Raw genomic sequence first — 14,962 nt, forward strand, 5'->3', positions numbered from 1 at the left:
GGCACTGAATGAGTCACTGATCTACGGCTGTGAAGGGACGCCATGACCACAGCAAAGTACAAAAGGAAACGTCTACTTGGAGGCTAGCTGCCAGTTTCCGAGGCTGAGTCCATGACCACCATGGTGGGGAGTTTGGCTGCAGATAGCCATAGAGCTGCAGCAGAAGCTAGGAGCTCATATCTGATTTACAAGATGGAGGAACACAGAATGAGACTGATGTGTATGGGCTTCTGAAACCTCAAATCCACCCCCAGTGACAAGCCTCCTGCGACCAGGCCACGCCTCCTAATCCTTCCTAAACAGCTACCAACTGGGAACCACACATTCAAGTATATGCAGGTCACTCTCATTTGAACTTCCACAAACACAGACTTCTGTGGGAGTCTAGAAATGCAAGTCTAGAAGCAGTGTCTGGGAAAGATCCTGTCTCCCGGAGAACCAGGAGCCCTGCAGGGAGGAGAGCTGCATGGCAGAATATGGTTTGAAAGAAAGTGCTGAGGCCACTTGGGCTGAAGAAACGCTGGAATCCTGTCCTCTCAGAAGAGAGGAATAAGGCAACAAATGGGCAAATCAACACAATCAGCTACCACAGCAGGACACAGCAGGCCCAGGAGCAGGGGAAGGATCCACAGCTGTCCGCAAAGGCAGCTTGTCGGGCTTTTCAGAGGACCACCCTCCTAAAAGCATAGACCCAGAATGTGGCTGGTTTTTTTTTTTTTTGTAATATGGCTTAAAATTTGAATAATTTATTTTTTCAAACATCCTACTTTCCCTCCAAAAACAGTAGAGGAAAATAATCTTCCAAGAAAATTTCTGTTATTCTCTTTCCCTTCTTTAAAACATTTTGAAGAAAAAGAAATCAAAGGACAGGAAATTAAAATGTAGGGGGCTGTTGGGGGTAGGGATGGAAAATGGCAAAAGGGAGACGGTGTGAGAAACAGAGATAAGATATACATGGCTGAAGCACATCTTGTGTATTATAGAACTGTCACAATGAAACCTTAATGTGTACAAGTAACATATCCAGAGGGAGAGCTAGTGGGTTCTATGGGATGGCAGCCACAGCGGCCTCCCACCTAAGCCCGAGCCCTCCACGTACCCAATGAACTAGCCATCTCTGACCCCAACCCGTCTCTGGGCTTCTTTACGCCTCTGCACATCCAATCTTCTGGACACCATGGTTTTGGACTGTTTTTGAAAATATCTGTGGGGAAGATGGGCTTGGAGACAATAAAAACTGTGTCTCTCTGAAGAAAAGAGTGGCCTTCATCTATCAAATAAGACTCATGGATGACCAAATAAGATGACCTGAATTCTTTCCTATGCTACCCACACAGTGACCGCCAGGCACCCCTCATGATCACACTGGGAAAGTGGGACAAGACAATACCCATGCTCTGACTACTGCCAGTGGCTCTGGGCTGGGAGTCCGTATCCTTGGGCGGAACACGTACAGCCTGCAGGCAAATTTAATAGTGTGCAAGTACAAGAGCATTTCACTCCCTCCACAGTGTTGGCCATGTTGTCTTTGGGAAGCTGTAGAAATGGTTACCCTGATCATCTTTGGGTATTTTTTAGTTCACATAAGAACCCAGCTAAGAGTCTCTGGGCTAAATAGCAAAATGGATTGGTGACATCAGAATAAAAAGTTGGTGTGTCCTAGAATGTTCTTTCAGCTATAAACCTGGAAGCTTTGCGCCCTTCTTCCCACTGCTACCCTGGGCAAACACAGACCACTAGCCCTCTGCAGTGAGGAGCTGCTGAACCACCACATGAAATACCTGAGTTCCACAAGTTTCTTGAAAGCAACATTGTGGTCTGGGGGAAAAAAAAAAAGACAGCCTCCTGAAAAGCTAAACCACATTTACCAAAACAGGAGTAAATTATAGAGAACTACTTCCCAGTTAACACACGTACTGCATCTTCTCCTGTAGAGGAAGGAAGAACCACTACCATCATCCTCCTTTGAGGGAAACTTCCCTTTTCAAGCAAACGGGACAAGGAAATACAAGGGCTTCACTAAGAACACATGGAGATTTCAAATTGCTAAATCAGAAGCGTATTCCTGAAAATGCACACAGTGAACATCTGTGTGGTCGTTCCTGAGGCAGCTGAAGTTTCCATGAGTGGGTGGGTGTGGTGATGGAGGCGGGGAGAAAGGCAGGAGACAGGATAAGGATGGATGAATGGATGAATGGATGGATAGACAGATAGAGTGTGTGTGTGTGTGTGTGTGTGTGTGTGTGTGTGTGTGTGTGTCAGTCTTAGTGACAAGGAAACAGTCTTGTATAGGAAGAATCAACTCTGGTATAGGAAGAATAGATATTCTTACTTTGGAAAAACAGGCTTGCACATCAGGCAAAGATCCTAGAGATTTTCTCAGTGACAAAACAAAACAAAATGGTTCTGGATCCCAACACATCTACTTTCAGAGCTCATATTTGTAAAGTGTAACAAGTTAGCAGGTTGCTCATGATTCCAACCCGGCCCAACTGACCTCAGCATCAGAGACTGCACTTTCAATAGGCTCTTGTAGGCTGTACTTTCTGCATGCCTTCAGGTTCCCGTAGGCTGCACTTTCTGCATGCCAGCAGGTTCCTGTAGTCTGCACCTTCTGCATGCCACCAGGTTCCCGTGTCAGAAGAGCACAAACATCTCTGAGAGGGAAAACGGGGCTGGAGCCTTTGGACTTTCAAGGGTCCCCGGGAAACCCCACAGCATTTCTGCAGCAGAGCAGATGGGTCAGCTTTGAATACCGCTGGCAACAGAAGATCAGTTCCAGGGTGTGGAACACAGGGGCAATTTAAAACAAAAGCAGTACAGTAGGGACAACAGTGTCAACAAATGACCACTTATTAGAAATGACTAGGTCCTCCACGTTTACAGGTACTTGACTATATATTATTGGAATCGAATTGAAAGTCTACACAGGAACCTCATTTGAGCAGAAGCTCACATGTTAGTGAAATGATCTCTCGCCAATCTGGGAAATGCACAGCCTAATAAGCCTTGTAGAGCTGTCTGTCCTGGCCACGTGTTTGGAATGCTAATAAAGACAGAATAAAATACTATAACTGTGCAGATGCTGAGAAATCTCTTCCTAAAATAAAGTTCAGCGGGTGACAACAGAGCAAGCTCGCGATTTCTCTCCGAGTTCACATCCAGGACTCAAGAGTGGAGAGCAGATGACCCTGATGAGGTCACCAGGATCTGTGGGGTCACGCAGGGGCAGGGGCAGTCTGACAGGAACGTGGAGGCTTGAAAGAAGATGACCCCCCCCCAAAGCAAATGGCACTATTAGGAGGTGTAGCTTTGCTGGAGGAAGTGTGTCACTGTGGGGGCGGGCTCTGAGGACTCCTGAGTGTAAATAAAACAGCGGAGGAAGGGTCCATGATGTGAGTTCAGAGGACTCAGGAGGCAGACCATGGGCTAAGGACAAGGACAACTACAAGAGATCATAATCACATACAGGCCAAATGCATGACACTGGTCGCTCCTCAGGCAGACCTGGATTCCAGGACTAGTGCTGATGTTTGCTGGCCATAGACATGTGTGTGGTGTCGCCTCCTTAGGAACAGGATGGAAACACAAGGCTGCATACCCCCGCATGGCCACATACCCCAGCATGGGCTGCATACCCCAGCATGGCCGCATACCCCAGCATGGCCACATTCCCCAGCATGGGCGCATACCCCAGCATGGGCTGCATACCCCAGCATGGCCGCATACCCCAGCATGGCCATATACCCCAGCATGGGCTGCATACCCCAGCATGGCCGCATACCCCAGCATGGCTGCATATCCCCATGGTTGCATTCATTTGTGCCCGAGTCAGCCATGGGATCTGACATCCTCAGCAAAAACAGAGAGGCGGGCAGTTAACAGGCTGAGGTAACAGGTGGGAAGCACACAACCAAGATGGGCCCTGTAGAAACAGTAACACACACTGCTGTGTTTCTGGACCGGACCTCCCTTCTGGTAAAGCTGTGCACTTTCCTCACCAAAAGCCAATAACCATGCAGTATAAACGTAAATTTCATTTTTTACCAAAGGTATCAGAGTTCCGTAGGGTGTATGCAAGAGAGGAGAGCCAGTGAAGGTCTTGTTCTGTTTTTATAACTTTTCTGTACATGCTAAACTAATCCAAGACAAAAACTTAATCTTTGGTTATGAAAAACACAGACAGACACTTAATTACAGTCACACACCTAAGCATCCAAAACCCAGATGAAAACTTCTGCTTGGTTCAAAGGCAAGAAAAGATGTCCAAGGTTATACCCATGTGGTGGTAACCCACAGCACCCGTCGGACAACGTGGTCCATAAGGTGATAAACTGCTCTGAAAATGGGCCTTCAAGAAATACTTCTTTACCAATGAGATTCATTTGACTTCTTCCAGAAAGGACCTTGCAGGCCACAGTCTTTTCTGACTCAATTCTGCCATCACTGAGAAGAAAAGGCAGCCCAGACAGATCATGAGGGAAGGACCAGATATGCCTGTGTCTCAATGAAACTTATCTACAGGGTCAGCTGGCCTCAGGCCACAGCCACTCACCCTGGATTGACTGGATCACCTGAGTCTGTTTCACGAGGGGAGAAATAGATGAAAGACCACAGACTCCCCAGGTTTGAGAGACATCCCCTTCCTGCTTCTCCCTCTACAGTGGTGGTCCTCAATCCCACAGGTCATGACCCCTTTGGGGGAAATCTAATGACCCTTTCACAGGGGTCACATATCAGATATTTACATTATAGTTCATAACAGTATCAAAATTACAGTTAAGTGCAATGAAATAATTTTATGGTTGGGGTTGCAGCATTAGGAACACTAAGAACCACGGCTCTACAGAGACTGGAGTGGGGCCCAGTGCTGAGCGCAAGGCTGGAACCTGGATCTGACCTGTAAACACCTAGCGCTTTCTATAGCACAGCTATTTCCCATTGGTTCTCTTGAAGAAGGGTGGTGGCCAATTATCAAAGCCAGCTGGAAACACAGTAACTTGTTCATCCTGCAGCAGGTAGGCAGAGAAGTGGGGAGGGCATGGGAGGCTTCAGAGAAGATGAAATCCAGTCGTCACATTTAACACGGTTCTCAGGCTGGAGGATGCTGGGCACCCCTCATGAACATCCTCCTTTAACAAGAAAGGCCACAACCATCCCCTCACATGGACTCATACAAAGTTCATTCCCAGAGCTAGCACACTTGGTTTCACCATAAGAGAACTGTTTTGGAGTTACATCTCTGACCAGATCTTAGAGAATGATCCCATTTCCTTCCTTCCAAATGATCACTGAGCAATCAGTCTGAGGGGTAAACGAGATTACCAGCAGAACAGAAAGGAACAGAAGCTTCATTGCAGAACACTGCAGACCATTAGAAGCTGGGGGTTGCAGCCCAATAGAGTCCTTGATGAGAATACTTCCACCAGCTCAACTCCTGTGTAGAAAATAGCAGCCACCTGCAGGCGGCAGGAGGTTGTGCACAGCTGGGGACACATAGTAACCACCCTGTGCTTACTCACCGACCTTACTCTGACAACTGTACCAAATAACTAGGAGGTGAGGCTGGAACTCGGAGGGTCCCAGGCCTTGGTCATGTGACACATGACGTTTCGCAGAGATTCCCAAACATCAAGGCTGGGACTGCTGAACAATACAACCAAAAGTCAGGACCCAGAGCTGCTCAGAGGCCAGAGGTCATCTCCCCAAGATGCTTGTGGGCAGACTATGAAACCAACACAACAGGAACCTGGGGCCAAGTGTAAGAAGATCATACTAGGTTCACAGGGTTAGTAGACTCCCAGCAGGTGGCTGCCTAGACCTCCCAGGAGAGCAGTCCCTGGGCTTAGTAAATGTTGTCCTGAAAGCTTGCCACTGTAGGGGGCAGGTGTTCTCCCTTGCCTTTTATGGATAATTTTGTAAAGCTCAGTTTGCTTGAATAAGCTACGTAATCTTTCCTAAGACCTTTGGAAGAAGAAGAAAGGGGACAAAGTCTATACAACTGGAATCCATGCTTTTCCAGGCGAAGCTGTATCCCCGCTGATAGAGGAGGCCAATGAGCCTCAGCACTATTTACTCTGGAGTCATAGCCAACCAACCCACAGGCAGGAAATAACAACAATCCAACAATGGCATCAAAAATTTTTTTTCTTAGCCAACAAAAAACAATGAAATTCAAAGGAAAATCAAAGTCAAACAAGATTTAATGTAAGATTTATTAATTCTTTGGAGTCTTAAACAGTAGAAATGCTACTACAAAATTTAAATATGTGTCCTTATTTTCTACCATGGGGATTTAAAGCTGTATGGATTATCAACATTCTGATTTAAAAATAAAGTTCACCAAGCTTTAGAGTGTGAAGTGGCAGAACTGCAGAGAGATGTGAGTTAGGTATACGTAAGAGTCACACACAATGCACTTATCTAAAACACTCGCAAAGGGCCGTGGATAGACATTCACAGGTGACTGATGGCCACATATGAGGGCCCTGGGATTAGCTTCAGGAGCTTCACTAAACTAATGGGAGACAAGCTACACACTCCTTAGAAAAAGATTATGGATGCTGCTCTTTTGCAATCATCAGGCCCAAGGAAGGGACAAACGCAGATAATCTGCTGTGTTTAACAAAGCAACAATCTCCTCACTAGACAAAAAAGATGCTGAACATCTTTTTGTTTTTCTTTTAGTTTTGTTTTTTGAGACAAATTTTTTCTGTGTAGCCCTGGCTATCCTAGAACCCCCTCTGTAGACCAGGCTAGCCTCGAACTCACAGATATCCCGAGTGCTAGGATTAAAGGTGTGCGCCACCACTGCCCAGCCTCTGAATTTCTTGAAATGGGCAATCCAATGTCTAAGAGGACTATCCCTCTCCCCTGGCATCTTTCTAAATCTATAAACATCCTTGCCCTTCTTACTAAAGCAATGAGTGGTTTAACTGTGACCAAGAATCAAATGTGAAAAAGAAATCTATTTTCTTTTTAAACAATGACCATAACACAATGGAAAATATATTATGGCACCATAATATATAATATATATAATAATATAATATATATAATAATATATAATATGGCGAGGACAAAATCTGCCTGGGACTTTGGTAGCTTCTGTGGTTGTGCCAATTTTTCAGCAATCTGCTAACCGATTCTTTTTTATGAACTTCATATACATCATTTGTGGATTATTGTGGTATATTAAACCACATGTCATACCTAAGGAGTATTTTGATATCACCAACAAAGTTGTTCACTTTGATGAAATACAGTCCTGGCCAAAAGTCAAGGAATTTGAAATGCCATGTAGCTGTCTCTGAGAAACCCCTATTTGCCCAATTTAAAGGAAGTTAATTATTTCATTAAGAATAAAAATGAAAAAAATCTTATTATTTCCTTAATAATAAAAATTGTAGGCTGAACCCACAGCTAGTTAACGTGCAGAGAATAGGAACTGTGGGACGTTCAGCCCAAATAAGACCTGTAGCAAACTGCCCCTCCCAGGCTCGGAGGTCACAGGGTGTGAGAACAGTGTCCTCTGACACAACAGGGCAGCTGGGAGATGAACTCCCACAACTGTGGCATCATATATAAGGCCTCACCAAGACAAATGCCGGCATAGAGGGGCGAGGTGGGCATGAAGTCCCACCCTTACCTGAACTATTGGCAACATACAGCTGCTAGGATAAGGAGGGTCAGATTGCTGTAGGCCATATTCAGTCAACCACACAGTGGATGGCCATACACACAAGTAGACTTGATGGCTTCTTGTTTGTTTGTCTTAGGAGGACGTAATGTTGGGTGGGTAGGAATGAGAGTGGATCCGACAGGAGGTGGAGGAGGGGGTATATATGACCAATTTACATTATAGGAAATTCTCAAAAGAATAAAAATATTTTTCAATGGTGAGCTGAAGAGATGGCTCAACAGTTAAAAATGTTTTGAGAATATTTTACTGTCCCCAACAGCCAAAACCAAGTGTCTCCGCATGCAGGAAGCAGTCCCTGCCCTGGAGACTTACTAGTGCCCAGAGTGAGAGGCACCGCAGATGCCAACAGACCTAGGCAGCAAAGAACCACCATGGGACACCACCATCTGAAGTTCAACAGAATAGGAGGCCGTGTCTTTCTGTTAGCGAGCTAGTGGGAAAGCAGAGTGTAAGACCTGGTAATTCTCAGAGTTTTTCTGTGCAGGGACCTAAAAGGGTTACTTGTCAAGGATCTGGTCCCATCAATTATAATAGAAGAAAACCTGTTTAGAGAAAACCAGTTTACTGGGGGAAATGACTTTGGGACATCTGAAATGCCCTGACCTATGATGTCATGTCCTCTGAGGAGTCTGAGCCAGCAACTCTTCATTGGCAATGAAGTCACCCATCACCTCACAGGCGTACAGGTAAGTAATAGCTTTGGATTGATTGACTTCAGTGAATAATGCCCACAAGTCAGACACATCAGCAGAAAACCAGGAAATCTAATTCTGCTGCATCGTGTTGCACCTGCCAGAGGCCATGGCTGCACTTGCACACCACCCAGGTAAGAATCACAGCTGCTGTGGGTTTTCCTGCCAATCTGCCTTCCAGTGGCCGAAGGTAAGGCATTTTTGTATTACACTGCAATGGGGTCCTGTGTGGTCACATGCAGCTCCATTCGTCAGGACCTGGATCAGAGCTAGTTCTGGAAGGTATAGTCAACACCTAAGCTGGAAACTCCTTCCTAAAGCTTGGTGTGGAGTTTTTAATGCCCCACAGAAACTCTGGTTTAAAAGACACTTGGTCAGCATGCAGCGAGCCCACTGCGGTTGGTACTGACAGCTGGTGTGAAGAAACGGAGGAAGAACAACAAGAGATGACAACGGGAACTAAATGGACAAACGCAAAGGAGATGCTAAGAGGAGACACTCCACATGTCTAATGAGGAGACTAATGCTGGGGAATGCCTGGAGTGTGTGGGTCTCAGTTTCCTCCAAAAGGAAGGACAGAAACCAGACGCAACAGTCGAAGAGATATATGGTGATATACAGAAGGAAGCTGTCTTTAAAAGGACCTTTATTTACGAATAACTATGCCAACAGCACAAAAAAGATCCATGGAGTATAAGATCCAGTTCCTTTTAGTGAGGATTCTATGATCAACGACTAGACACACACATACCACATAAATGTGAAATAAAACAAAAGGGCAGATACTAGCTAACAACCAGAGGCACCACTGTATCGGTGCCAAGTGATGATCAAGAGAAAAAGGGTCAAGGCTCTGATGTCCTAGATGTGAAGATGAAGCTGGACTCTGAAGACAGCACAGGCTGCCTTAAGCAAACAGGCAGAGAGGTACCTAAAGCAGGAAAGCCAGTGTGCAGAAGGCACGCAGGCCGCTGGGAGACCAATAACTGTGCTGCTCTAGAAGAACTTAAAAAGTATTCTCATGAATACACGGACGCCCCAAGCAGTACTCTCATACAGGTATAACAAGACAAGACGCTGGGGGAGGGAGCAACGGCAAGGACTGTTTAGCAGGTGGGCAAGAGGACTAACTTCTGTCCACAGCACAGCAGGGTGACTGCCCTGCCCAGCCGCATATCCCAGAAGAGCCAGTGTAGACCGGTTGGGACTCTACCCCTACTGAGAATATATGAAGTGATGAATATACCAATGAGTTGATCTGAAACATTTTATAGACATACTGAAATGCCATGCTATATACAATAAAGACACATGACCATTTGGACTCAATTAAAAAACATTAATAAAACAGGAAGAACCCATTTCCCTTGATCTTCTTCCCCAGAGACACAGCCTATCAACAACACAGGCTAGACGCAGGGAAGGAAGCCCAGGGGTCCAGGTCACCGCTTCCACCTATCACCCGAGAATATGCTAGAAACACCAGCTTTCCCAAATCTTTACAGGCCCACTAAATCAACATCAGCTGGGGGTGGGACCCAGGATGGCGGGGGCATTTAAAAAAAACTTCTTTCTCAGACAGAATATGCTAAGTGAAAGTTCTACCACTGAGCCAAACCCCCCGCCTGGGAATATCGGTGTTTCTGAGGTGTGCTCATTTGAGAATTCATCTGGATATTAAAGAAAATCTGAGTTGACAGAAATGCATAAACAGTGTGTGTGTGTGTGTTTGCACATGTGCATGCATACATGTGTACACGTGAAAGCCAGAGTTGGGAGGTGTTCCTCAGGAATCGTTCTCCTTTTTTCTCAGACTCTCTCACTGACCTGGAACCAACAAACCGATGAAGCATGGCTGACTGGCCAGTGTGCCCCAGGTATCCTCCTGTCTGTGCAAGCAGAACCTGCATGTTTTTATGTGGATTCTAGGGACCAAACAAGGGTCCTCATGCTTCTGCAGCAAATACTTTACCACCAACTGAGCCATCTCCCCACATCAAACAAATCCTTTCAGAAGTACACTGGAAGCTCTCCCATACTTAAGAGAAACATATTTGTGTACAACATAAGAAGAAGAAAAAAAATCAAGACTTCAAGTAGGATGCAAGCTTCCATTACAACAAAATCTTCCCCTGCTTGCTCTGCAGCTTCCCACCTCTCCCGCTTTAGCGTTCAAGGCTGGAGTGCTTTTCGTGACATTTTCCAATGTGTATGGAAGGAAACTGGGGAATGCATTTCTCACTTGATTTATGACCAAACACATCCAGTTCTTTTTGTCTTGGGCCCGAATGTGTCGTGAACAGAGCAACAGCTCTCCCGTGGCTCCCAACGTCACTGTCCCGCAGAGCTCCATGGAAGAAGGAGGGCTAGCTAAACTGTTCTCCACTGACTCCGACAGGCACACACTGAAGGAAATGAGGGACGATGTGGAATTCACTGAATAGCATATAGACTAATTCCAACTCGAGTGCAGCCAGAATTAGACAGCGGATACCACGGCAACATCAAAAGGGACTTTCATGCTGATACATGCTTAAAGGTGACAAGCATATTTAGTATCCATGATTTAAGTCCAGAATATATAATCTCTGCACAGAAAATTAAAATAATCTTGGATGGGATACGTATGCAACACACACACACACACACACACACACACACACACACACACACACAAAACTCTAGAAAATGAATGTCTAAACTTGGGAGTTTCACTCTGATTTCAGGTCACTTTTCAACATCTTCAGGTCACCCCAAAATTTCAGCATGCCAAATTCTTCCAAGTCTTTCTTAATACCTAATATGATCATAATGATTTCACATTTGAATCCAGCTGAGGCTATAAAAAGCCAAGTACTGTGAGGAACACTTTCCAATCCATTTAAAGTCCCAAGAATGCCCAACTAGGGTCAAAGACATCATTATCTATAATCTGTTTTAAGCAATTTTAGCTTAAAAAATTTTAATGCTCTCTGGGTGAATTATAAATATATTTTGAATGTATTTGATTGAGTAATCAAGGTCTTACAATTATTCATAGATTCACTGTCCTGGATCTGAGCACACAGACGCCCTCTGCAGGCTCAGACCCATCCTGTTCTGCAGCGGTTCCTCTGGCTCCATCCACACCGTACAAGAAAACCCCATGTAACCAAACAAGCGCAAGGCTTTTTGTTCGTACATGTATCATTTGCTGCAGTGGACCTGAGCTGATCTACATGAGCCTAGCATTATGGCAGAGCAGATAAAATTAGACGTCAGTTACTACGTCTCCACCAGGCAGGCTGCTATGCTGTAAAACATAACATAACTGGCCTACCTGAAATGCCACTCAAGGACAGTTTCCAGAGACAGCCAGTACAGTGCAAACGTCCTTGCCATGCTGTTTGCACTAGAGAGGCTATGTTGAGAGGAGGAACACTGAACTTCCCGTCCGTGACCCCAGACAACCACAAACTGCACTCAGAGCAGACTGGAAGCCACACCCTTCCCCGCCAGCCTGGAAACGGAAAGAAATTATTCAACAGAGATTTGCTTTGCCCACTGGTTAGCGAGCGCCCTGAGATCTAATGGCTTGAAGGCTTGCTGGCCAAGGCAGTGACGGCTTCTCTTTCTTTAGCAGCGACCGAAGCACAGCAACTTACGTAGTGGCTGTCCAGTCTCCACTGGCCCCTCCGTCTGCTGGGAGGTGGTTTCTCTCTGGGCCAGAGAGCCCATGGGCAGTTGAAGTTGTGGGAGACGGAGTGGACAGAGAATCCTGACTGCTGGGAGTGTCCTCCTTGAGAGGGCTGGGACTGTCACCTAGAGGGAAAAGAACAGAGAATAAAAAAATAACTCCACTAATAATTATATGGCATTAGTCACCAGCCAGTCATAGTATTTTCAAAATTACATTTGTAATTAGTCCAGAGAGTGTGTGGATAGCCAGCTTTTGAAGGTCTGTACCTGTGAATTTATTTTACTTCCTTCCTTCCTCTCTCTCTCTTCCTCCCTGCCTCCCTCCCTCCCTCCCTCCCTCCCAATAACGACAGAACTGTTACAGTCTGGATAAGGAATGTCCCTGAAGACCGATCCGCGAACAGCCTGGCTCCCACTTAATGACACTGCTAGATAGTGGTGGAAACCTTAAGAAGCACAACTTTGTAAAATGTTTACTTGGCCACAGAGGGTATGTCCTCAAAGGGGACTCTGAGATCCCAACCCCTTTGTGGCAGCCAAGAGGTAGCAGCTGTTTCTATCACATGCACCCTAATGCCTCCCACATGCCTAATAACAACTGGGTCCAATTAGTCCCTAAAACTGGGGACCAAAGTAAACTTTCTCTCTGTGTAAGCTGGCATATCACATGTATTTATTATGGTAACAGAAAGCTGACGAACACATAGATTATATCTCATGAAGAGTGAAGAAAAGAAAATAACCAAAAGACTGAATGGAAAACAAGCACCTTGTGTGCAGCCATGATAAAGGCTTAACCTGCAGAGAACCCAGACAAAGCAACGAGAGCAGCAGGGAGAGCCCAGAGCAGCACAACGGCCAAGCACAGCCCCACCGTTCTGCTCTAGTCACCTGCTCGTGCTGTTCACACTGAGTACATGAGAACAGGAATCCACATTCTGAGCTTCTACCACGGGCTCTATTAATATCCACAGATGGAGGAGCCACTAAAGACCGCGATTTTGGTTCCCCGCAGTACTTACTAGGGATGACCGGAAGCCACAAGTAAGAAGAAGGTCGTACGTGAGGCTGTGATTTACACATTTTAGGAAGCAAGTTTATTACTATGTCATCAGCTGGTGCAGAGATGAAAAGGAGAGCCGATCTGACACAGCAGCTTTCCCTCTGACCCGGCCTCCGGGCTTTCACGGGGGCCCAGGGTCTATAAAACACACCAGAATGCCCCAAACAGAGCTGTTCTTTCTGCCCAGAGAACTTAGACCTTAACTCCCCCATTGACCTCCAGAGGAAGCAGTTCTACAGACACAACTCTAACTTGGCCTTGATTTTCCAGAACAACTGCCCAACACTGCCTCAGCAGCAAATGGAGGTTCAGAACCTCGGCCAACAAAAGCTGCATGTGTACTGAGAGCTCTGTAGCCTGGGTCTTAGGCACAGAGCACACACGAATGCCAGGGTCAGGGAGAGCTCACGCTGAGAAAGCTGTTTCAGAAAACCTGCTGTTCCTCCCCAAACGAAGCAGAAGACAAATGCTAGGCCCTGACTTGACTGGACCCTAGGCTGGTCTAGCATCCTAGGCATGCTAGTCTGGAAAACTGAGTGTAGAAAATATATCTTTCTGACCTCTGACCCAACTCAGAACTAAGGCTAAGTGTCTTAGAAATAAGGTCCAGAAAAGCTTCATTAGGTCAGTGAGCACTGGGAACAGCGGACTGCGGAGCAATGCCCGGGGAGACACAGGAATGAAGAAGCACCCTGCATGGAAAGTGAAGCAAGCCTGGGCTGAGTGACCAGCTTAGACTAATGCTCTTTCTCTCTGTGCCTCCTGGTAAAGTCTTGTCCTGTCCTCGTCTCAGCCACATTCTAGAAAGATTGCTTCACTTGTCTTTCAGCTAAGTCACTTTGTCGATAGCCCTTCAGCACAAACATGCTTGCAACTGGAGAAATTCAGCCCTAACAGTAGCGCCAACTTAGAGGCAAGTGAACCAAATTCACTGTTAAAACATTGCTTCGATTCCTTTTAGTTCCCTTTGAAGGCACAGCTGTCTCTTCCTTTGCCTGGAAAGTTCGACTCCAGTTCTTTTCCACACACGTACAAACCGTGTCCCTCAGTCACTGCGAGCGACCACCCCACAAAACTGAGAGCGGTTCAGCTGGGTGTGGTGCACACACCTGTGAGCTCGGGGCTCTGGGAGCCTGAAGGCTGCAGAGTTTCACAGAGATATCCAACCTGGGTTACGTGGTCAGTTTAAACCTAGACCACATACAAGACCAGAAAGATAATTTCTATGGCTTCAATGTGAAATTTCCCTTCCTCCTCCTTCACAGATAGGTTTGTGTGTATGAAGCTGTCATGAAAGGTTATGGAGCTTTAAAAGAGGGCGCCTTGCCGGAGAAAATGGTCCACTAGTGACCACTCTTGAGTTTTATGGTCTAGTCCTACTTCCTGCCCTTGATGCATCCTGAGTGGGGATGGGGGTGCCAAGAACCTAACCAGGTGCTCCCACCACCTGGTGCTTCATACCGCCTAGATGGACTGTGTACCCTTCAACCGTAAGTCCACAGAACTCATCTCACCCTTAGGTGGCTTCTTGCCAGGGATGTGGCTGCAGCAACCGTATAAACACTGTCAGGTAACCAAGTCAAGCTCAGATATGAGAGTCCACTTTGGAAGCTCCGGTGAGAGGGACATACACACACAGTTGACCCTGGCTCCCTGAGACCGAATTCTAGACTGGCACTCTTCTAGGCTCACCAACCGACTGGGGCAGTGCCTAGCACAGCACAAGCGACTGTGGAGCGGCTGGGACCAGCTTCCCTCCTGACATATTCTTACCAGGAGGGGCTGTAGATGAGAGGCAGGTTTGGGGAACCTGGGAGCCAGGGTCTA

The 14,962-nt window shown here is 46.3% G+C and overlaps 1 protein-coding gene across 4 annotated transcripts in view; it reads right to left on the minus strand.

Annotated features, from left to right (window-relative positions):
• LOC125403063 (rho GTPase-activating protein 10) overlaps positions 1-14,962 on the minus strand; it is a 256,951-nt gene that overhangs the window by 12,123 nt on the left and 229,866 nt on the right. For all 4 annotated transcript variants that reach the window (XM_085682154.2, XM_085682153.2, XM_048438228.3 and 1 more), the window contains one exon: positions 12,039-12,195. In XM_085682154.2, coding sequence (XP_085538280.1) covers positions 12,039-12,195 — 157 coding nt within the window. The remainder of the gene's footprint in view (positions 1-12,038; positions 12,196-14,962) is intronic.

This window comes from Myodes glareolus, chromosome 22 (assembly GCF_982192425.1).
Source record: "Myodes glareolus chromosome 22, mMyoGla1.1, whole genome shotgun sequence".
Classification (NCBI taxonomy): domain Eukaryota; kingdom Metazoa; phylum Chordata; class Mammalia; order Rodentia; family Cricetidae; genus Myodes; species Myodes glareolus.